Raw genomic sequence first — 25,586 nt, 5'->3', positions numbered from 1 at the left:
AGGCCTCATTCTCAACACAGTCATGGATAAGCTTTAGCAGCTTTAACTCTACGAATAATTAGTTCTATACCTAAACTCTTTATTGTAGCAGCATGTGTAAGGCAGTTAGGTGAAATGCCATAGATTTTCCCCATAATCAATTAACAGCTTTGGGTTTCTGGTTTAGCATTAAACGCTTTATAGAAAAGCCAGGCTTTTATTTGCTTCCTGAAGTAAGAGTAGTCATGTATTTGTCGGAGCTCTTCGAGCAGATGCTGCTTCTATGAAGGGTCAATTTCATTTATCTGTTCTTCTGATTTCTTTTGTCAGTGGGGTTGATATGGAAACTCAGTTTGTAGATCTTAGAAGTCTAGAAGGCATGCATAAGGAAAACCTTTCATTCAGGTGGATAGGTCAATCTCCTCTTAGAGTGTCAGAGTTTCTAATTCTGTTCTGTATGTTATTGGCAGCCAGTGTAGCTTGTGTAGCACAGATGTCAAATGGTCATGCGGTTTGCATCCTTCTACCAGTCGTGCAGCTTGCGCAGTAGTGTTTTGTATTTTCTGGAGTTTATGGAGGGGCCTTATCTGTTATACCCTGTACAATGCATTACAGTAATCCAGCTGTGTGGTTTCTATGGCATGAACCACTGTGAGCAGGTCTGACTTCTCGATGAGCAGATCAGTTTTCATAAGTAAGGTAATTGAAAGTGGCAGCTCTTTACTCTAGCTTGGATTTATGGCAGAATGGTGAGTTACAAGTCCAGTAGGACTCTGAGGCTTTTTACATGAGTTTTTAGTGGGAGTTCATGGGTTCCGAATGGGATTTTCAGGTCAGGGACTTGATTGTGGATGCTCTTTATCTATAGTATCTGCATTTTGTTGGGATTCAGACGTTGTTTTGTGTCCATTCTTGAACAGCTGCAGAGCATGTGCTTAGCTTAATTATAGCTGTGACTAGGTCCAGGTCCATTGGTAGTATGAGTTGAACATCATCCATACAGACGTAGGTGTAACGGACCCTACTGTCACAATACCAGTAAGCCCTGGGTGAGTCCTTATTCTTGATAGTGCAATATAGGTTACTTAAGGAGGAGGATACCATTCAAATGCAGTCCTTCCTTTTGAGGGTGCTGGAATGGCCATCCCCCTACAAGGTTTTTTAAGCAGCTCTCTACGTAGAGTCTGTGGGCAGTCCCTTTTGGTTTGCTTCCGGTTAGGAGGTTGTAGGAGTTTGTTTTTCTATTGGGCTTTTTTCAGGCCCAATCAGAGGAACCAGGCTCACACAGCCTGGTCAGGGTCGGGAGAGTATTCGTCCCAGTCCACACTCTGGTTGGTGGGGATATCCCTCTGGGTTGTGTTCCAGGTTTGGAATATTCTGTTTTGTAGGAAGCTTGGTGGGACCCCTGGACACCTCTTGGGGAGAGGGAAATGGGGTGCCCTACCCTGGGAGACCCAGGCTAGGGAAGATCTGCCCTTCTGCATCTCAGTGAGGACAGAGGAAGGTGGTGACCCGGCACCAGGAGCTTCTGCTGTTAATTTCAGTTATATGGGAAGAGTCTTTGGTTTTGTGACCAGGCAGAAGAGTTTGGCTGCCTCGTCCTACCTGAGAGGAACACCAAGAGCTGCTGATCCTAAGAGAATCCCTCCCATCTGGTATCTGGAGGACAAGGAAAAGAACCAGAGAACTAATCAAACTTTAGACATTTTTTTTGACATCCTCGAGGGCGCCCGTCTGGAATCTTTGCCCCTGGGGAGAGAGGGAGATTTTGAACTCTCTGTGCCAAGACTGTTTGCCCACCTCAGGTCGAGGGTTGGAGGGGTATCCCTGCCATACTAAGGGGGTACCTTGGCCCCTTGGGGGTTTTTATTATTCTACACCCTGGATAGTGGAGATACCCTAGGTCCCTGTAAGGAAGGCCTTTCCTCCCACCTAATAAAGAACTCGTGCCTTGGGGAGAAAGAGACAGTGCTCCAGCTAGCCAGGATTACAGCCTCGAAGAGCCATGCTCAATTCTTTCATGGCCACACCAGAGTGCAGCCTGCTTCTGGAGGTGGGGTTACATAGGCCTTTATATCAAATGTTCAAATCAGCCGAGCCAGTGGTTTGAGTTATGTGTTGAAGAGTATTGGTGAAACTACAGAGCCTTGAGAGACCTCACAGTTCAAGATCTAAGGTTGTCATTGAAATCTAAGAATATGCCATACTGGGTCAGACCAAGGGGTCCATCAAGCCCAGCATCCTGTTTCCAACAGTGGCCAATCCAGGCCACAAGTACCTGGCAAGTACCAAAACCCTTAAGTAGATCCCATGCTACTGATGCCAGTAATAGCAGTGGCTAGCTGACTGTTTCATAAGTTTTTTTTGGAAGAATAGAAATATACAAGTAAAAACTGAGCTCATGTCCAGAACTCAAGTCCACTGCAGCCTCACTCCCTCCCCTCCTGTTCCCTGCATGGGGATTGAGGGGCAGTATCCAAAAGAGTCATCATAGTAGCCATATGTGCTCATATGCCATATGTGCTCATGAAGAGCAAAGCCCCTAGTACTGCCACAAAATTACTGCACTCTAAGCAATTGCCTACATCTACCTAATGGAAGGGCCAGCTCTGGGACGTGGGCTAATTCTTGCTGCAAATCAGAGGTCCTCTGGTTAGCAGCAGATTTACCTCCCTGGCTACCCTTAGGCATGTGAACAGGCAGCTGCCACCCCCAATGTCCACAAGGTTGTGCAGCACTGCAGCTGAAGGAGTAAAACAAGTGACCAACAAAGCATGTCAGCTACTCTTAGGCACTTTCCTAATCTGCCTATTGATAAATCCACTCCTGTCTCTATTTGGAAAATTACCCTCCCCCCCCCCCCCCCCCAAGTCCTATTCTATTCTATTTCATTACAACATAGAATATATCAAAGAGAGGATCAGTGACTACAAACTGAAAGCCATGGGTGTTATCAGGGTTGGTGTAAGGGTATTAGATGCCCTAGGCAAAATTTCAGCCATGCGTTACCCCTGCCCCAGCACCAGCAGTATTCCTTTTTTTATTTCTTCACCTCATCCCTTCCCTGCCCCCACCAAGCCCCAGGCGCATTCCTCTTCCTCTCTCCCTCCCCACCCCCAGGAGCAGTCCTCTTCCTCTCTTCCTCTTTTCCTCACCACCCCCAGGAGCAGTCCCCTTCCTCTCTCCCTCGCCACCCCCAGGAGCAGTCCTCTTCCTCTCTTCCTCTTTCCCTCACCACCCCCAGGAGCAGTCCTCTTCCTCTCTTCCTCTTTCCCTCGCCACCCCCAGGAGCAGTCCCCTTCCTCTCCTCCCCCCACACTGTCCCGGGTGTGCTGAGAAAGCGGCAGAGGGCATTCTTTGCCAGCAGCCACCGCCACAAGTGAGGTCCTGTGAGCACAGCCAGCAGTTTCGGCACTGCTGCAAACCCAGGTGTGAAGCTTGGGTCATGGCGGTGCTGAAAGCCACGACCGCGGGAGAGAGCCAACAGAGTAAGGGAGGTAGAGGAAGTGGCAGGGAGCCCGTTGTTAAGCGTCTCTCGCAGTGGCAATGCTGGGGCCCCAGTCGATGCCAGCCCTGGTCCAGTACTGCCGCTGCTGTTGCTGCCTATAAAACTGTGACACTACGTGGCCGCCTAGTCCGCCCAGTGTTTCCTGTGGGCGTGGGTGCGATACAAAGAAAAATGACAATGCAAATAAAAGGAAAGTTCGAGAACCCAATACCCCCTTCATGCCAGGTCGTGATCCTAGTTTTATGCTTAAAGGATGATGAGTGTTTTTGACATCCACTCATTGGTTATGTGTAGGTCTGATGGGTGAAGGAGAGCTTTACTTTCTGGAGCTCCATGCCCAGTAACCAGTTACAGAGGGAATCAGTTAATCATAGAAACACCTCATCAATTTAATATGGTGCTTTTCAGATAAATGATCATGCTATCTAGGAAAAAGAGAAGTCAGTGCCCTTAAAAACAGCAGCCCTTCTGAGTGTTTGGGCTTTGAATTTACAGCGTTTTGCTGCTGAATTTTACCATTACAAATATTTATTCCTGAATTGGTGGAACATTTTCCATTACAATGAATGTTACAGACCTTTTTTTTTTTTTTTTACGAGCAGGCTGGTTTTTTTTTCAGTATCCTCAGATTTTCTGATTTATTAGCAGGGTCTATGTCTCCTTTCACTGTGCTATTTCTTTGTTTTGTAAAGTATTTTTTTTAAAAAATGTAACAACTACGAAGAACATCATTCCAGAGAATGCAATCTGCTGCAGTGTTCATTGTGCCCAGGGAATATTAGACTTTATCTATTGATCAGTGCATTTCCAAAACCAAAAAGCTGTGTTTTACTTGCACAGCATCTGAAAAATCGACGATAGATATAAAAAAAACCAAACCAAACAAACTATGATCAAAGTAATATTACTGATTATTATCTAAGATGGATGCATGCCAGCTGGGGTGAGTTCAGCTGGATGATATGGGCTCTTGAATCCCTGGAATAATAGCGTAGCAGCTAAAGCTCTACGGTCCTGGATGTGGGCTGAGAACACGAGTGCATCTTAGCGTGCACTGACAGACAGTATTCCCTAGTGGCTCCAGTAATCCCATATTATTCTTGCCCCCTGTCTTTCTTTCTGCTAGGAGCTGTGCCGTCAGCGCATGGCTGTCAAGTCATCTGATCGCCCAGAGCCCCTGCACGCTTCTCGTATTAACAGCGTCTCCTCGCAGTTCAGCGATGGGCCCATGCCCAGCCCCACTGCTCGGAGCAGCACCTCGTCCTGGTGTGAAGAACCGGTCCAGTCTAACATGGACATCTCCACCGGTCACATGATACTGGTAAGGCCAAGTTTGTTGTATCATTTTTATTTTATGCAATTGCAACAGAATCATTAGCTATGAGCCTGCAGTAAAAAGGACTTGAAAAATGTCCCTCATATATTACAGTAAAGAAAACAACATTAATTGTTAGTAATCCAACCCAGGTACTAGAGTGTAGCACACTGGGGCCTATGCACCAAAGCTTAGCATGCATGTGGAATAGCCTGATATGCACTGCAGTCCTAATGTGCTTGCTAATGACATTCCTAAAATTAGAACATACCCACATGAAAATAAAGGAGGGTCATGTACAAGTTAGGATTTAATGGATGGGCACAAGCTAAGTAGCATGGTGTTCTCTCCTCCATGCACTATTTAATTTATTTATAAAGTCCTAAAATGTAACACCTACCTTGGACCATGTTTTTAAATGTTAGTGTTTCCTGTAAAGTTGATACGCTAACATTTGGGGACCTTTTGAGCCTTGATCTCCCCCATCCCTCGGCACAAGAATAAAGGGGCCACAGTGCCCCAATCACCCTCCTCAGCGCCCCATTCACAAGATCAAGGGGCTCCGTGGCCCTGTTGCACCTGCACCTTTATCTCCCCCACATAGAAACTGAAGGTCCTGGCTGAATGGCCTCAACCATCCACCTTTGATTCTCCTCCCACCACAGAGAAGGTGAAGGCCCGGATTAAACGTGAATTTGGAACCAAGATCAAGAAGCCTCCATGTCCTCACAGATTTCCTCCCTTCCTTCTGACAGCTATTCCTTCTGATGAGGGCAGGAGAGAGTGTGGCTGTCTTAGCCTCCCACTCCTGCAGACTTTCAAAACGCTCCTGACTGATCTCTTGTGCTACTTTCCCCCATGCATATATAGCGGGGTCATTGACTTCTGTGTGGGGAAAGGGTTGTGGGTGGGTGGATTCAGTCAGGTCCTTCAGTCGGGTTTAAGGTGAGGGTCATTGAGGATGTCAAGTTCCCTGTGGGGGGAAAGAAGAATTGGGTGTATGTGGGATATCAGACCTTGGATGCCCCTTTGTATATGGTGGGGGGAGTGATGAAATCCCCCCCCCCCCCCCCCAAACTAACTAACCCTTTCACTCTGGACATGCATGCAGACATAACATATATGCTATGAGGAGAATGTTTTTGCAGGCACATATAAAAAATTTAGTTCATCACCTAAGTGGCATTTTAGTGTTCACATAGAAGTTTTAGTGCATGCAAAACAAATTTGATCACAATATTTAGTGCATAGGCCCCTTTATGTGAAAATTTGTGGCCTGATTAGGTCTTTATTCTCATCAGCTGGCCTCTTTTTAAAGCTTTATTTTCTGCTTAATGACAGAGAATATATAAATACAGTATATCTCATGCATATTAATTAGGGGTTTGTATATTACTGGCTTGGACACCATCTCACTTCATCTAATTAAGTTATTGCTTTATTCTTGTGTATGAGAAAGAGAGAATGAATGAATGTCACTCTATTATTTATCCCACTGTAAGAGGGGGCACTATTAACTTGGGGTGAGGTTTTGGGAGGGGGTTGGTTTTGGGGAGCAGTTTTACATACACAAAGTTACGAACATCAAAAATAACATCAGTGAAGATTTTCTGTCATTTGGAGGGATGAAAAGTAGAAAAGGAGTTGATTTTCATATTTGTGACTGCTCTCTCTCTTTCTCTCTCTCTCTCTCTTCCCTCTCCTGAACTGCTATTTGTGATAAATCCTTTTCGGTTGGTATCACAGGAACAATGCACAGAAAAAAGGTGTACACATTTCTGACATTAAAACCCGTGTTGCTGTGCGTTACTCTATCGCATTTAACATTGGGAGATGCTCATTATCATTAACTCCGCCCAAACTCCTCCCACTTGCATAGCAAATGTCACATTTACATCCTAATGCCCATTGCGCTATTTACCATGCGCATTATGGCGTTATCATGTGCGTTAGGGTCTTAACACTAGCGTTAAGGCCCTAACACAAAATGTTAAATGACCCTGTAAGTTAGGGCCAAATATGATAAGCATTTTTCCTATAGACAATTCTGAAAAATGTTTAGTTTGTGGAATTAGACTACTATTTTTACTCCTAAAAAGAAGACTAATCATCTTCCTCCATGAAGGAAGTCATAATAATTAAGGGGGTAGTATTCAAAAGTGCTTGCATTGGTGAAACTTCACAGATTTTTATCTGTGGGCTTTGCACCAATAGTTGAAGCAAAACTATGCTGATAATTTGATTATTTCCTAATGAAAAATTAGTCAGAGATTTGTCCCTGATTTCTCTGCAGGTAATCTTTTTGGAACAAAACATTGCATGTAGTTTTGTATAATCCAAATTATGTGCTTTCTTTCATTTTCCACCCTTCCCCGCCCCTGGGAACCTCTCTGCAGTAGGCAGATGAAAGTATACACTGTGTTTAAAAAATGCTTGTACGTTTCCCTGCATACAGGGTGGGCAATAATCAGAGAGACCATTTCCATGGGTAAAAAACTGTTTTGTCCATTCAAATGCCTTTGTCACACTCCTCATGTAAACCGTTATTTGAACAGTAAAGTGTTTATGCACTGATTTTTAAAATTGCATAAACAAAGAAGTAATGAAAGATTCAGAGGCTATAAACATACCTATCTGCAACCAGTGGCTTCCAAGGGCTTTCAGCATGACTCTTTCCTATCACAGCTCACCAAATAAAATGGAGCTAATCTAAAACAGACATCAGAGGTTTCTTCTTTTAAATTCTGATTATTTTTTCTTAATATATTCATGTTTAATGCTTTTTGAAAGCTCACCTCACATAGTAACTCCCATTATTTTGAATTTAAGCAAAAGTGGAGGTGGGCAGTGTTGTACTGACCCTCATCAAAACCCCATGCAGGCATCACACACCTCTTTCTTAATGCTACCTACAACATAAAGGATATGAGAATACCTCTAGCTATCTGTTATAAAAGCTCCGTATGAATGCATAACATAATGGCTTTTCTACTTAAGGGTGTAAAACATGCATTAAATACAGATGGTAATCTTAACTTGTGTTAACGTGGTCATTATCTGAATCTTTTGTAAACATACGTTATTTGCATGCAAGTTAGAGTTACTGCATGGTAACATAATGAATATGCAAATAAGCTAATTAACATCCAAATTTATATTAATGGGCCTTTTCAGTATTCATGTTGGAGCCACAGCACTGTTTTGAATTTGGTGCCATGATCAGCAGGAGGAAATTCAGCTCTTTCCTGTCAACAAAGATTCCCGGGAGCCTGGCTGGATCACAAAGATTTTGGGGTGGGGAGGCTAACACTAAGCCATGATTTTGGAAAGGGCACTAAAGAGTGACTTTAAGGGGAGGTAAGGAAGGGAGTTGACACAGGCCATGATTCACGACTTTGGATGGTGGTGGTGGGGGAGGGGGTAGTGAGAGGGTTAGGGGATTTGGGGAGATAGAGGCAAATGACCCGGTCATCATTCTGGGCAAGGTCAGGGGTAGTGAATGGACGGTTGGGGGCTTAAAGGCCCAATCGTTTTCTGTGTGTGCTTGGTTTCCCCGCATTAATTGGCCCTTTCACCAGCCATGGCAATGCAGCTATGTTCTGCATAAAACTAGTTTGTATGTCGGACATTATGGCCCAATGTGATGCTAACACTGAAACCCTCAAGCAACTCCCGTTCCCATGTGGTTTTAATGCCAGTTAGTGTATAAAAGCTGCAGTATGTTGTATCAGTCTCTTTACAGTCTAGTTTTTAAGATCACTTATGAGGCTCCGGTGACTGTCTCATTGTTTGCTGTATTATCCGTGCTGCGTTCATTTGTTTCAGCGCACTGTTTGAGGTCTTTTGTGAGTGGCTAGCCAGGTATGAAATTTCCAACCTCAGAGGGCTGTTGGCTGTTTCAGTGACTGGAGAAGAGTATTAATACTTGTTTGTTTGTACCCTGTACAGTGAGTTCATTGTACTACTGCGAAGAATTCTAAGCGACTGCATTTATTACTTTAGCTTATTGTGTTGCGAGAATGCAGTATACGGTATAATTTTGAATGTAATGCCGAATCATGGTTTTATTTACTGTAGTTAAACATATTAGAAACAGTAATTAGTATGTCTAATGGCTGTTTCCCCCCCTCCTATTAAATATGCAGTGCTGTGTTAGAGGATTTCATTGTGGTGGATATTGACAGTTCTCCATGGCAGAGCATATGGAGCGGACATTTATTTTTTTTTAACGCTGCATGGTATTATAAACTATCTGGTGGTTACCAGAGCTTTGGGCGAGAGCTTATTATCCAGACTTGACCACTGGGAGGTTACGTGACCTGTTCAAGGTCACGTAACCACCACCATCCAAAGCAAGCGGTGAAAAAGGTCCTTTAATCATTGGGCTACAGTGGAATTTATTTACTACTAGCTGCCATGATAAGGAAGACATTTCCTCCGTTTCATATGGCTATAAGAAAAAGCTTTAAGATTCTTAACAGACATTGTTTTTCAGTTTTAAGATTGGTTCTGAAACTGGTGATTTGGATACAACATTGTGGTTTTTTTTGTTTTTTTTAATTGTTACTGACCCTGGGCTTTTGATCAGAATCCTGACGCTATCATCTGAAAAGCGACTTTTCTTTCTCTAATCTGATGCATTCAGATAAAAATGTAGATTTAGGTGATATTTGGGGGGGTTTAGTACTCCAGTCGAAAGGTGATTGTCAAAAAGTATTTAAAAAGATGAAATAACAATGATGACTTGAAACTAGATAAATGTATCCCAGATACTGACTGCCTAATCAGCTTCATGACAGAAAAACAGTTCTGACTGGTTAATGTTACCTTTAAAAAGTGTATCCCAGCTGGAATTCTTTTCTTTCTCCCCTTCATACATGCATGAGTTCACATCCTTTGTAATGGAAGTTCAGAATCCAGCATTAATAGCAGGAGTGTGAATGCTGAAATGGAGTCCTTGAGACCTTCTGCATGGGTCTGTACAATGCAGTGATTGCTGATTATATTATTCTGGGTTGGAATGTCCGGCACATGTCTCCCACAGAGGGAATCTGTGTGCCAGAGGACCGAACTCACCGGCTCAGTTGTCCAAGTCTTATTTTTTTCCTAATTGTGCGAGAGAAGAGAATAGCACCATAGGGAGGTTAGAATCTGGCCCAGGCCCGCTTTGGTATATTAAAACCATACAACACTGTAGGGTAATTTTTCGATAGCGCTCCTGACTGGTAAGCTGGCATACAGCAAGCCGATTTTCAAGGCAGCTATATACTCTGAGGTCAGTATTCAAAGGGTTTGTCTGGGTACTTTTTGGAGTTACCCAGACAGAAACTGAGATTTAAATATGTCTTTCCCTGCCCCCCCCCCCCCCCCCCCCCCACGTTTGTCCCCATAACTCATTACCCAGTTAAAATCAAGATAGTAAGAAAAGGTGTTGCTGGGTGCGTTCTGGGGCGAGGCTAAGTGTAAGCCCGGTCTGAAAAATAACTGCGTTAATGTTAACTGGGTAACTATAGTGGGCCAAGTTCAATGAAACACTCATCTGGATATGTTCTGCTGCATGCCCAGGGTTAAGTAACCTGGGGAAACCTTTTCTGGGAAACGTTCCTGCTCGCCAGCCCGCTGAAGATTGACCTCACTGTTTAAATGTCAGCTTGTTATGCGGCTAAAAATGTGAGCAGGCCTTTACACGTCTCAGAATGGCGGTGCAAGTTAGCCGTGTCAGCAGTATGCCTACAATGCGCATACTTTTTTTGGAAATTCAGTGTGCACACACAGTTTCCAAACACCCACTGAAATGCCTCCTCCCGCAACCCTCACTACCATCAATAAAATGCTTTTCTGTACTGTCAAAAGTACATGTGCACACATACATTCAGGCATCTCCATTTACACAGATATGGCTGATTTTGGAAGTTTAATTCTATTTTTTTTTTTATCTGCAGGCAAGGTGCCTAAGCCTTTGAAAATATTACCCCAAATTCCATCCTACTGTTTAGATCTAAGGCTTGCCATCCATATAAATATTAATGTCGGTGCAAAGTACGAAGTTTCTTTATGAATCTACCTTGTAATAAGTTTGTGATATTTACATAAGCACAGGACATCTCGGTTCTAATTAGTTCCAAGCACTGGGATAGGCAGCATGGACTGGGCATTAACTATGTGAACAATAGACCTTGCTGTGCATGGAACTCGAAACGTGAAAAGAACCAGGATTCTTCTTAAGCTCCAATTAAATGGCAGAGAATGACAGGAAGGTTTATGCGGTGTCATGCACATGACCTTGTGTCTAATTGTGCCAGTACAGTTCTCCGAGGAACAATCTACAGTGGTTGTAGGTTCTTCAAACTTCATAACATCAAAAATAGCATTTTAGAAAACCCTTGGAAGGAACAGGAAAGGAGTGAAAGTTTCTCTCTGTGCTGATGTGATTTAAACGTTCATGTTGCTTATTGACATGAAAGCAAAAACATTAAGCTGTCATCTCCCCTCTCAGATGATTCCCAAGTAAAGGATGGGCGACTGCAGCCCAAGAGCCACAGATGAGTTTTTGGAGGATGGCATATGTTTCTCTTCAGTAAAAGGCAATTGTTTTCATTTTCATGGTTAGGTTTTTAATCCTTTTTTGGTACATTTTGGCACTAAAGTCAGATATTAGGTGGACTGATTTTCAAGCGTCCCTGTCAGATCTGAGCAGGTCCCAATTTGCAGTTGCTATGCGCCCATTTTTAGAAGAATGTCATTCTCTAATCATTGGAAGCTTTATTACATTTACACAGTCTTGTATATTCAGGCCTGCTATTTGTTCAGTCTATCTCTTGTTAATATCATTTGCAAAATAAAGTGTGCTCATTGGCACATAATATCCAGAGATCAATATCTCTTGCTGGGAAATGATTGCTCCAATATTGTCAGAGTATATATGAAATATAAAATAATCTATATCGTACACAGCAACATCCGCGTTCTTTTGTATATGGTAATATGTGTATACAGGATCCCTCAGTACCTGAGTGTAATCTGCTTTGAAGTGTGTCTAAAAGGCAGAATATAAATCAGATAAATACTTCACGTGGTCAGTGTCTCTGTCCCAAACAACCTCTCTGAGCTCCTAGTTTAACATAATAGCATAGTGGATGCCGGCAGATAACAAACAAAAGGTCCATCCAGTCTGCCCTGCAAGTTTTTTAGGGTAGTAATAGCTGCCGCTCCGTGCAGGCTAACCCCAAGTCTTTAGTTAAGGGTTGTAAAAGACTTACTGAAGGTCACACAGTGAGTAGTGGAAGGGGCAGAATCAGTTTGAGGATTTCCTATTTCAGAGCTCCCTGCTTTAACCACTATGAAGCTCTATCAACTACTGAGAAAGTATGTGTCTCAGCACTGAGAATTCTTCATCAGTTTCCCTAGCAACGATGTGCGGAGCCACTTCCAGTGACATAAAGGTGCCTACGCACTAAAGCTGGGGGAATCAACTCCTTGAGTGCTGCAAGCTGGTTGGGTTTTCAGGATATCCACAATGAATATGCATGAGATCCATTTGCATGCTAAAAGTGGCACATACGCATAAGATTTTAATGGACACGTGAAAATGAGCATGGCATGTTTTCCTCAATGTACTATTTTGTGCGTGTCCACTAAGCCTTAAAAGTTAACACTTTCCTCAGACCAGATGGTAACTTGGCCTTAATTGATAGTGTCAGTTAGCAAGGGAATTACATTTACACACACACACACACACACACACACACACACTGATAGGGACTCAGCAGCACTAACCTCACATCCTGACCCCCATGTCCAACCCCCTGACCTATGCCCTGACCCCAAATTTCAATGCAGTACCTCATACCTTGTAGGCCTTTCCTATGAAGGCCTCATGCTGGCCCCACCGCAGCCTACTGAATGATGCTGCCTGTATAGAGAGAGGCAGTATATCAAACACATTAACTAACTAACTAGTTGTGCTTCACCACTATCCTGTGATAATAGTGAAGGTCCATTAGGCAGTATCATTCAGTGGGGTCAGCAGGAGGATTCTCATGTCCCGCCTCCATGTGAAAATTGGGATCCTTGTGAATAAGGACACATTCCCGAGGGGTGGGAAGGGGCTTGGGGAGCTGGCCTGTGAGGGAGCGGGGTTACCTTAAGAGGGGACTTCATAAGGGAAGTCTTTATGGGGGGGTGACTTCATGGGGAACTACCTTCATCGGGGGGGGGGCCTTTATGGAAGGAGGCTTGTTTAGGGTTGAGGCATTGATCAGGGAGTGGGCCTTGATGTGGGACAGTGAGAGCAATTGATCGGGGTTGTTATACTGGGTCCCCCATTGTGATGGCTGTGTTTGCGTTTATAGGACAGGGTGATGTTGGGATTGCTGAGTCACTTACTATTTGTGCAGCTGGAGGAAGTGATATCCCGCATCCTAACTGGCCTTTCCACTTCAGGTCAGGTGGCTTGAGAGATTTTAGGATCCATTCACATGTATGCTAACCTTTTTTGAGTTAGTGTGTTCTTTAAGTGGGATTGCTCTAAAGATAATTTTTTTTTTTTTGTGGCCAAGAATTAAAATTTAGTGAATAGGCCGTTAAATGGTGTTTTAGTGTGTATGCTGAATCTTTTTAGCTCATGCTTTCTAAAAAAAAATTTAGTATGCTTTTTTAGTGCATAATCCCCAAAGTGGTTTTTGTTCAAAGTAAAAATGGCATTGATATAAAAAAAAGCTCACTCAATGACTGGAAAGATTTGATGAGTCATGGCAATGCCAAGAGACAAGGAAGAATGTGAGACTGATGCTATGTGGGCATGAGATATGATTGATTGCCTTTCCTGCTGTTAGCCATCAAAATGTAAAGAAAATAAAACGTGCAAAGAAATTTGTTAAAGGCAGGTAGTGAGAATGAACATATTATCTCCATGTTAACTATGCAGTTCTGTATGGTCCTGGAAAGCTATGGCAACTGCATTTAAATTGTATCCAAGCTTACATCATGCTTCAGACTTCCACTCAATTAGCTATTCATAGAGCAAGAGAGGGAAGCTCCAAATCTATAATGTCTTAAAATATGAATGGAACGCAAAGATTTCTTTTATCAGTCTAACTTTAAATAAAGAGGATTAGTAACTAGTGCTAAATTTGTTAATTTTTCCTATTAAAAATAATTTTGAGGAAAGGATGTTTGGCTGAAAAAGGGGGTTTTCAGACAAACCAGGGGATGCTATCACAGTAGCCATTTGCCAATTCTCAGTATGAATGTGTCCCAAGTTTGTCAGCAGGCTGCAACTATTTTTATGTTAAAAGGAATACTTTATGGGAGTCGAAGCTCTTCATGTGCAGAGACTGTTGTCTTCCATTTTTATTTTATTTTTGCATGTTTATTGTAATGAGCACAAACAGAAGAAAAATTAGTGGGGAAAAAAAATTCTCCCGTTTTTTTTGTTAATTATAATTGACACTGATCAGTTTTTTGGGAAAAACAAAAGGAAAACTGGAAACGAAGGTCCCTAGTCATGTGTTAGCTGATGTGGCGTTGCTTACTGTGCCTGTATTTTGGAATTTCACTGGCTGGACAAGCAGTTTTCTAGCACCGGTAAGCAGAGATGTCTGATAAGCTCCGCAACAGAATAGAGTAAGCCTTAATGTAAAAGAAGGCTCATGCTCTTTAAGGATTCTCTCCAGCTGTGTGCCTGTGCATCAGATCTTTAATGACTAGGATCCTTAGACTGATAACAAAATAACTTCAGGTCTAATTATCTATGAATTTGTACATAAATGGAAACCTAGTTCACTGTCTTTTCTAAATCTTGGGTGTTTTAAAACTAACAGAGATTGCCTATGAACACATTTTGGTACTATTTTTATGGGATAATTTTCAAAGGCACTTATGCTCATAAATCCTAGTTTTATGTACATAAAGTGGATATTTGAAAATTGACCCAGCCTACACATGGGGCACGATTTTGTGTGTACTTTTACATGCGTACTCAGTAGGCATTCTGAAACTGATTTATGCAGTGCACATACTTTTGATTTTCAAATGTATGCAAATCCGCATGTTCAAAGTTACACCTGTCCTTGAGCAGGTGTGTGTGTGTATATGTCACAGGGTAGGATAGGGGAGGGTAGGGGGGTTCAGATACACCCCCAAATTATCAAAACAGATTTATGCACATAAATCCACTTTGAAATTTCTGGCTATAATCTGCAGGTAAAATGTTTGAAAATTACCCTCCTTAATCTTGTAAACTATTAAAAGTAATATGGAAACCTATACATCAATGGAAGATCCAGACCTCCAGACCTATCATTTACTCTACCTACTGTATTTATATTTATTGGTTTTTGTATACCGTCATTTGGTGTAGCCATCGCAACGGTTAACAAAGCATGAAGCATGCAATTCCTAGTACAAATACAAAAAAGTGCATAGTAAAAATAAAATACAACATTATTCATGATAAAAATAGGTTACAATTAAACACTAAAAGAAAAATAAATATTAAGAACATATAAAAAGAATTAAAATCTTAGGATGTTAGTGCAGGGTAGGTCGGAGAGTGCAAGGATTATTACGAATCTTGGTATGACTTAGGACTAGATTTTAAAAGCCCTGTGCGCGCAAATCCTCCCAGATTTACACGCGCCGGCGCGCCTATTTTGCATAGGCCACCGGCGCGCGCAAAGCCCCGGGGCATCGTAAAAGGGGCGGGAAGGGGTGTGTCCGGGGCGTGGCAACGGTTCAGGGGCAGGCCGGGAGGGCGGTCCCAAGTCCCCTGGCACTGCGGCCTGTGCCGGGGGATGCGAGGCGGCGCGCGCAAGTTACGCCTACTTGAAGCAGGCGTAACTTGCCCAACAAAGGTAGGGGGAGGATTTAGGTAGGGCCGGGGGGGTGGGTTAGGTAGGGGAAAGGAGGGGAGGGTTAGGTAGGGGAAGGTGGGGGGACGTGGAAGGAAAGTTCCCTCCGAGGCCGCTCCGCACGCTGACCCCGGATTTTATAAGATACGCGTGGCTACGCCCGTATCTTATAAAATCCGGCGTACTTTTTAAAGATCTACCTCTTAGTGAATAGCCAGGTCTTTAGCTCCTTCTTGAATGTTTTTAGACTCGATTGTAGTTGTAATTCGGTGGGAAGTGCGTTCCATAATTTTGGATTGGCAAGCGAAATTGCACGTTCGCGAACTTACGCAAGTTGTGCAGAGTGTACGGATGGAATTGTTAATAGGCCTTTATTGACTGATCGTAAGTTTCATTGGGGAACATGAAATTTAATTGCTGTCTGTTCTTCATATATTATTTTATGTAAAATGGTAAGTACCTTGATTTCAATTTGGGATCGTATTGGAAGCCAATGTAATGATGTCAGAATTGGGGTAATGTGTTCGTACCTCTTGGTGCCTGTTAAAATTCTGGCAGCTGAGTTTTGAAGAATTTGTAGAGGACGAATGATAGAAAGCGGTAGACCAAGTAAGAGCGAGTTACAGTAGTCGAGATTACTCTAGTGCTATAACTTCAGTCCCTACTTGATCTCTGACTTTGCCCTCAAATATCCCATCACTGCTGTGTTTATCCAATGTTCTCTTGAATTCAGATACTGTCTTTGGTCTTTCTCTCCTCCTACCCCCCTCGAGAAACTGTTCCATATATCCACCAGCTCTTCTGTGACAAACTGTTATTCTGGATTCTAGGCCCCCTCCAGCCTCACATCATGATTCTCTGATATAGAACTTTTTTTTCCAACACAAAGACGGATATTCCTTAATATTTCTTATGGCATTGTGAAATACCAGATGGACATTCTAGGCTTGGCTGTGGAGACTTTGCTGCTAACTATTATTTTGGCTTATCCTGGTTCAAGGCTCCAGGTAGTTTAATCAAAGTGATCCCCATTTGAACTTCAGATTATCACATCAGGGTTTATTTTCAAACCTGATATCTTTTTGCAAGAAACAATTATTTGTATATTCAGGCAATGTCATCCTGAGCCATTCTGCACTGACCTAATGAAAGGTGGAGGACTCCAAAAAGCTAGTCATAAATGTATTAAGTTACTCTAATGAAAAAGCCTCACTACAACTTGTTTACTGTCCTTTATTTCTATATCATGCGGAATAAGAATTCAGTTTTATATTAAGATGTTAAAATGTACAGGATAAAATGGTTTAAGAATGGCAAGTTTCCTCGTTCCTCAGTATCTGATGTGATCTAAAATGCAAACTTGGCAAATAGTGACTGACACATTGCATTGACACGTTTCTTGGCAATCCTTGCCTATGCAATGTGATTGATACATTGACCCCCTACAGAAATGTGTGTGTGCCATATGCATGCGGCCTGCATCCAACATGCTTCTAAGGCTGCACATGGGCCTTACCTGTGTGTTTCTGCAAGAAGGGTATTAGTGTGTCTCACGCTGTGGGAAGTCACTTTGTGAAAATGGAATACTTAATGATGATGCGATGCTTAATAGCCCTAATTTTCTCCTACTCTGTGACCTCCATATTTTAATCTGCTTAGTATTCTAGTTAGAATCAATATTTTATTCTCACTTTGACTGCTCCCTGAAAAGTGAACTGTACAGCTTCAACTGTGTTTTCCCGGTTTGACGTCACTAGACAATGGTATGGACATTGTTTGACATCATCAGCACGGAGAAAGGTGCCTTCGCAAAACTATCCAATATCGTTTCGGAGTTCCTATATCCACCGTCTTAGAATTAAAATAATTTTGGAAGTGTCTGAAAATGTAATTGTAACAGAAAGTACCAAAACATGGAATGAGCTGTTCTATCCCAAGATCATATTTCTCATCTCACCTAATAGCATACACGTTTGCTAAAAGACAGTCTAAATGCACCAGCATGCTCATAAACAAGAACCCGATTATACTGAAGCAGCGATGAAATCCTAAAGTCAACAAAATTTGTGGTAGCTGGTGACAAGACAGTAAAATTCCCTTGTCTGAGATTACATGTGTACAGAGGTGAATACACCCCATAGAAATATTAGAAGATAGTCCTCAGAAACAGAATTAATCTCCTTTACTATCGCCAAAGCCAGGAGTTCTGAGAAGCTGGACCAGAGCCTCAATCCCTTGCCTTCCTGGCACCGTCATTGAAGACAGGATCCCTGAGAAGCTGGGCTGGGATCCTCACCCCTTCCCTTTGTGCCGCCACCAGTTTGGCTGGAGGCCTTATCCTGTTACCTTGCCTTGCTGCCAATAGCTTGGAAGACAGGAGCCTCAAGCAGCAAAACTGTTGGCCTCGCTCTTTTGACTTGCTGCTGCCAAAGACAGGAGGCTTGAAGAGCCCAAGCCAAATTGGAGGCCTGACTTCTTGCCTTGCCTACTCATCCCTTGCTGGGCTTCTCTCCCACTTCTCTTCTTGGCCCACAGGAGGAGAGAGAGCTTATCTGCATCTACCTTCCCCACCAGCTGGCTTTAGTCTCTTGGTTTGAAGTTTATGGAGCCCTTTAACCTCCAACATCACGCTGAAGTGAGATGGTGGAGAAGATAAAGGCAGGTACGCACACTCTCTCTGCCAGATGGTTGGGGGGTGGGAGAAGCCTGGCAATGGCTGTGGCATTTGCTCCCGCTGCTGATTAAGGGATGGGGAACAGGGAGAGAGAGAGGGAGAACATAACATGAGGAATTGTGTGAACAAAAAAAAAAAAGGAGAATGACTCCTTCCACAGTAAAATCAGTGACTATGGGCCAGTGATAAAATGGAGTCCCTGCTCGTAAGGCAGCTATATGGAAGGGATACGGATTCCTCCTTTTGCTACACATCTCTATTCTGCAATAGAAAACTGTAAAAACAGATCATGAAAACCAACATTCAGTGCACACATATAGACAAAATAATTTTAACTAAATGAAAAGAGAAGCTTAATAGTTTTCATGGTTTTATTTAATTATGTAGCCAAAACTGTGAGAGAGACAGTTGGGCTGCTAGATGACTGAGGGGCAAATGGGGTGTTCAGGAAGGACAAGGAAGAAGCAGTAAAACTGAATGAATGCTTTGCGAGGAAGATGTTGGGAACATACCCATACCTGAAACCATTATTTAATGGTGGAGATTCTGAGCAATTAAAAGAAATATCTGTGATGATGGAGGATGTAATAGATCAGATTGACAAACTGAAGAGTAACAAATCACTGGGACCAGATGGCATGCAGTGTTCTAAAAGAACTAAAATGTGAAATTGCTAACTTATTACTAGTTATCTGTAACCTATCATTTAAAAGAGCTATGATTCCTGAAGACTGGAAAGTGACAAATGTGGTGCCGATTTTTAAAAAGGGCTCCAGGGATGATCCGGGAAACTATAGACTAGTGAGCCTGACATTGGTGCCAGACAAAATGGTAGAAACCATTTTCCAAAACAAAATCACTGGCCATATAGGTAGACATGGCTTTATGGGGAAGAGTCAACATGGATTTAGCAAGCGGAAGTCTTGTCTTACCGATCTCTTAGATTTTTTTGAAGGTGTAAATAAACATGTAGATAAAGGTGGGTCGATTGATATTAGTATATTTCATTTTCAGAAGGCATTTGGAAAAGTCCTCCATGAAAGACTTCTCATTAAATTACAAAGTCATGGGATAGAAGTAAGTGTTCTGTTGTGGATTGGTAACTGGATAAAAGGCCAGAAACAGAGGGTAGGACTAAATGGTCAGTTTTCCAAATGGAGAAAGGTCCTTAGTGGAGGCCTGGCCTCTTCAGCTTGGAAATGAGATGGCTGAGAGGGGACATGATAGAAATTTAGAAATTCATGAGTGGGGTGGAACAGATAAATAAAAGACAGTTATTTATCCTTTCAAATAATATTAAAACAGAGGGACAATCCCTGAGACTAACAACCAGATGATTCAGAACAGATTGTAGAAAGTACTTTTTCTCTTAGTGCACTGTCAAGCTGTGGAATCTATTGCCAGAGAGGATGTGATTAAGGCGACTAGCACAGCGGGGTTTAAAAGAGGTTTCAGCATGTTCCTGAAGGAAAAGTCCGTAACATATTTTTAGCCAGCTAAACTAAAGATAAAGCTATTGCTATCCCTGGGTGTGAGAACCAGGAATTAGTTCTACTTGTAAGGATAGTGGACCCTTGTGCTGCAATGTAATTGACTCAGCCTAGTAGGCAAAACTACTAGGTCCACGCCAGCAGCTGGTGAACATGCCCTGAACTAGGACTACTCTGGAGCTTCACCTTTATCAGCCCTGTTCCCTATTGGTTGAGCCTTTGGCTTCCAGGGGCTGGCAGGACTTAAGCGAGGGTCTCACAGAGCAATATATATATTGAGAGAGAGAGAGAGAGAGTCTGAGGCAAGGCCAAGGTCTGGACAGGCTGTGTTGAAATAATTACCAGGAGCTAGCTAGAGGTCGAGTTTTGTAGCTGAGGTCAGAGGCATGCTGCAAGCAAGAGGGAGATCCTGGTCCAAGGCAGAGTTCAATGCCAAATAGACAGAAGGAGGACCAAGATGAGGGAAGGTCAAGGACAGAGCAGGCTAGCAAGGCAGGACAGAGTGGGCAGGCTGAGCAAGGCAGTCAGGAACCAAAGCAAGATCAGGAGCCAAAATAGGATCAGGAACCAAGGCAGGAGCAACATGCACTGCATCCAAGCAGGGAGAATTTTTGCTGAGGCAATCCTGTGGAGCTTCAGCTTCGTGACATCACCACTGAGCACTGGTAGCCGGGTTTCTACCATGTGCCAAGGGGAGCCCAGGGAGCATTGTTGCGGATGGTGTCATGGCAGCATGCCTGCCTCTTTGGAGGCCTTCGGCGTCCTGGGTCCTGAGTGCTCCTTGTTGTAGGTCAACCCTTGACCAGCAAACGTTACACTACTTTATGGGGTCTGCCAGGTATTTGGGACCTGGATTGGCCAATGGCTCAATTAACTTTGTATGACCCAGCATGGCAGTTTTTATATAACTAAATATGGTTGCATAACTGATTAGGCTGAAGGAAGAGTAGAGATCCATACAGTCCAACCTTTGGTTGCCTAATAGTTTTCATTGCACTATAATATAGGAGGAAGACAAGCAATTCTTCAGCAATGAAAAGAATTGCTTCTTGATTCCAAAGTGGTCATATGTTTTTTTGTTTTTTAGTAGATTTTCTTAACCACTCTAACATCATAGGATAATTAAGAATTTACTAGTTCACGCTATAAGAAATTGTAAGAATTTAATAAATTAAGTAGAATGTTGTGTGATTCTGAGCAAGCTGGTTGCAAGTATGTGTCCTGCTTCACTGATTTAGCTATTCATCCCAGCTGCTTAAAATAAGATATATATATATCAGTAAATAGGGATCTGCAGCCACAAACTTTTCTTCAGTTTATTGGTTTATTTTGTGGGTACTTCAAATCGCTTCATTAGATTTGGAACAAAAAAAAATGTTTGTTCATCACATTCATTTTTTTTCCCACATTGAAGTCAATGGGAGAAGGTCATAAGAACATAAGAATTGCCAAATTGGCTCAGACCAAAGGTCCATCAAGCCCAGTATCCTGTTTCCAATAGTACAGGTCACAAATACCTGGCAGGATCCCAAATAGTAGATAGATCCCATGCTGCAATCGCCCAGGGATAACTAGTGGCTTTTCCCAAAACTATCTGGTTAATAAGTTTGTGGACTTCTCCTCCAAGAACTTCTCCAAACCATTTTTTAAACCCAGCTATGCTAGCTGCCTTTACTATATCCTCTGACAATGAATTCCAGAGCTTAATTGTGCAGTGAGTGAAAAAGAATGTTCTCAGATTTGTTTTAAATGTGCTACTTACTAACTTCATGGAGTGTCCCCTCATTTTTGTATTATTTGAAAGAGTAAATAACTGATTCACATTTACACATTATTTATTTATTTAAAAACTTTTATATACCGGCATTAGTATGCAAACATCATACCGGTTTACATTGTAACTAAAAGACTGAAAATACAATTAACAGGGCGGGGAAGGGGGGAGCGAGTAAATACATAGTGCAGAGAGTATTGAAGAAGAAGAAACATAAACTTTGAACGGTAACAGATAGGTTAATTACAAGGGACTATATACAATATAGTTACAAGAGACTATATACAATTTAAGTGTCGCCTATGTGAGGATTCTATTCCACTCATGATTTTTAAAGACCTCTATCATATCCCCACTCAGATGTCTCTTCTTCAAGCTGAACAACCTCTTTTTAGCCTTTCCTCAATGGGGAGCTGTCCCATCCCTTTTATCATTTTGGGTGCCCTTCTCTGTACTTTTTTCCAGTTCAGCTGTATCTTTTTTGAGATGCGGTGACCAGACTTGCACAGACAGTACAGTGTGTTCTCACCATGGAGTGATAAAAAGAGATATTACGTCATTCTCCAATTCTTTCTCCTTTCCTTTCCTAATAATTCTTAACATTCTGTTTGCTTTTTGAGTGCCACCGCATGCTAGGTCGAGGATTTCAAAGTATTGTCCATTATGAAACCCAGATCCTTTCCTGGGTTGTAACTCCTCAAATGGAACTGTGAGCTGACAGATCTGCCCTAGTCCCTGTACTTTAAAAAAAATGAATAATTTTGTAAAATTCACCTTGGTCAGACGTGTTTGGGCCAAGCAACATGCTGTAGCTTGGCTGCATGGGAGCTACAAGCCCCAGAATCTTTAGCAATGAACTCCTAGGAAAAATTTGATTAGGGAACAGCTGGAAGCAGGGTGGAGTCTTTCTAGGCTCAGGGCAGGGCTGCCAAAGGCCGCCCCGTCCCTTTCGAAAAAGGAAATTCCATTTTCCAGTGCCCCCTGGTGGGGACCCCGGACTAATAAAAATAGGGGGGGAGGAAGGGAGGGGGGAAGCCCAGAACTAATAGCCTCAGGTTACCCTGCGGCCCGGTTCCCAGCTCTTTTCCTGCTACCAATGCCTCCTTTTTACCTCCCGAGTCCTGCAGCTAACATAAGCCCTCCTGGCAACAAAAGGGGGTGGGGGAAGGGGGGCAGTGGGAGGGAGGTGACAACTGGGGGGCCCTCCAATCCACATTTCGGCGGGATGGGAGGGGGGTCACCAACCATTTGTAACAGGGAGAAGGTAGGGAAAGGAGAATTGGGGGGGGGGGGAGTCAGGGTGGAGTCCACCTACATTCCTAGCAGTAGATGGCAACTAAAATAAATGAGACAGCCTACTGTTTGGGAGAGACAACCGAGAAAAGGTGGAGAGAGAGAGAGAGAGAGCAACACCTGGACTGACCATGGGAAACAGTGCTGAAGAAGAAGAGACAGAATCAGAGCCAGATGGACGTTTTCATCCTTTAAGCTAAGTCTATCACCTAAACCTATTGCTTAGAAGGCAGTTGCACAACAAGGAGAATGAATGGAGGGAGAGTAGAGCTTTGTGTTGTGTATTATACTCGTGTTATCAGTTCCCGTAGAGGTTTTGGGGATTGTATGAAGGCAGAGGGATTTGAGGTTGTTTGCATTACACTTTTAACAGTGTGGGAATAAAAAAGAAAACCACAGCCCCATCAGGTTCATTTTTCACTAATTGCAGCAGAGGAATTGAACTTGTATGAGGGGACAGCTCGGAGAAAGAAACGTCCAGGGCCAGATGACATGCCTGACACAGAATCCTAATCAAGGCCATAGCCAGTTTTTGAAAGGAGTTTGCTTTAAGTATGACTGTGAGGTTCTCTTCAGCTTAGTTTGGAAAGACACAAGATTCCTATAGAAAGCAGCAGGAATGTGAGCTGAATACGTAGACATATGGCGGTAGTTTTTAAGAGTTGCGCCGATTTTATAACATGCTCGCGTGTTATAAATTACGATATCCGTGTGCACATGTGCGCTCTCTTTTAATATCGGCACGCGCATGTGCGGGCCGATGGCATCTCACAGGTGCAAGGGGTGGGCCATTTAAAAAAAATATGAGCAGCGATGCGTGTGGGCATTTCCCAGTTCCCTCCCAGTCTGCTCCAATTAAGGGTCCAATCCCAGGTTCAAGCTGAAACCGGGTCCATCGCTGAGGCCCTGGCCTGGTAAATCCAAGTCTTACCGCAGGGCCCAGCCGAGTCTGAGCCCTGATGCTGAGGCCTGGGTTTGGGCCTGGACCTAGGTCCTGGCCCAATGCCGGGCTTCAGGCTAGCCCTAAGATCTAGGCCCACATGGGCTAAGCCCAGGTGAGTTGCCAAAGCTTGGATGAAGCTGGATCCTGACAAGCAGACCCAAAGTTGAGGCCCAACCCAAGGCCAAGTCCTGTTTGCCATGTCCTAGCTTAGGCCCAAGGCCTAGTCTTGGGTCCAGTACTGAGACCCGATGCCAGGGCCCGGGTTCGATGCTTGGGTCCAATCGAGCCTAGGTCCCGATGCCGAAGTCTAAGCCCGACGCTAGGGCCCAGCCTGAGATCAAGTCTCAGTCACCAAGGCCCAGCCTGAGATCCAGGGCCTAGTCCTATGTCCCAGCCTGAGACTGGATTCTGACACTGATGCTCAGTCCTTTACCTAGACCTAGGTTGAACACTAGCACCTAGCCCGTGGCCTGGTCCTGGTTACAATACAGGGAGTAGTTTTTAAAACAAATTCTGTATGGCTGAATAGGTATGCATCCTAGGGTTCTGAAGGAACTCAAAAATGAAATTTCTGATCTATTAGTTAAAATTTGTAACCTATCATTAAAATCATCCATTGTACCTGAAGACTGGAGGGTGGCCAATGTAACCCCAATATTTAAAAAAAGCTCCAGGGGAGATCCGGGTAACTATAGACCAGTGAGCCTGACTTCAGTGCTGGGAAAAATATGTATGTATTTATTTATTTTTAACTTTTATATACCAAAGTTCCTGTATGGGATACAGATCACCCCGGTTTACAAGAAACTACAACTTCGCTCAAAGGCAGTACATAAAACAAGTGAATACAAGAACTGTTACAGCTGGAACACAAAACAATTGAATACAAGAGCTATTACAAGGAACTTAATCTGAACAATCTATGATATGAAACGGTCTGGGGGGCCGGGGAAGGGAATTAGATGGGAGAGTTTATACAATCAAAGAAAAGAGGGTGTCGTATACAAGTATAAAGGTTATGTACATTGGATTATAGTATGCGCGACTACACTGGGTGAGTGTACATGGGGAGCTGAATAGGACTGTTATTAAACCAATGCCAAAGTTAAGTGAGAGTACATTGTGGACAGGACCAGACTGATGTTAAACCAAGGCCAGGGTTAAGTGTCAGGGAAAGCTTGGATGAAAAGCCGAGTTTTTAGGTTTTTTTTGAAAGCCGAGGGGCATGGTTCAAGTCGTAGGTCCGGGGGGAGCGTGTTCCATTGATGGGGACCTGCTGTAGATAAGTACCGCTTCCTTAGTGCTGTTTTCGCCGGAGGGGCATATAGTGTGCCTTTGTATGTACTTCTGATGGGTCTGGAAGAAGTGTGCGGTTTCAGTTGAGTGCTTAATATGAGAGGAGAGAGGTTGTGCGTCGCTTTGTGTATAATTGTGAGAACTTTAAAGAGGATCCTGTATTTGATGGGCAGCCAATGTAGGGTACGGAGAATGGGGGTGATGTGTTCTCTTTTATTGGAGCTGGTGAGAATTCTGGCGGTGGCGTTCTGTACCATTTGTAGAGGTTTGATGGTGTTGGCGGGGAGTCCAAGCAGGAGGGAGTTACAATAATCGATCTTAGATAGAATGATAGATTGTAGCACCAGTCGGAAGTCATTGAAGTGAAGGAGTGGTTTTAGCTTTCTGAGGACTTGCAGTTTGTAAAAGTACTCCTTTGTGGTGGTGTTTATACATTTTTTTTAGGTTTAGCTGGTTGTCCAGCC

The 25,586-nt window shown here is 43.2% G+C and overlaps 1 protein-coding gene across 1 annotated transcript in view; it reads left to right on the top strand.

Annotated features, from left to right (window-relative positions):
- LOC115083221 (receptor-type tyrosine-protein phosphatase N2-like) overlaps positions 1 to 25,586 on the top strand; it is a 322,268-nt gene that overhangs the window by 56,929 nt on the left and 239,753 nt on the right. The window contains exon 4 of the mRNA XM_029587030.1: positions 4,614 to 4,808. Coding sequence (XP_029442890.1) covers positions 4,614 to 4,808 — 195 coding nt within the window. The remainder of the gene's footprint in view (positions 1 to 4,613; positions 4,809 to 25,586) is intronic.

This window comes from Rhinatrema bivittatum, chromosome 2, assembly GCF_901001135.1.
Source record: "Rhinatrema bivittatum chromosome 2, aRhiBiv1.1, whole genome shotgun sequence".
NCBI lineage: Eukaryota > Metazoa > Chordata > Amphibia > Gymnophiona > Rhinatrematidae > Rhinatrema > Rhinatrema bivittatum.
Note: the sequence above shows the minus strand (reverse complement) of the source record. Positions and strands in the feature narration are given on the sequence as shown.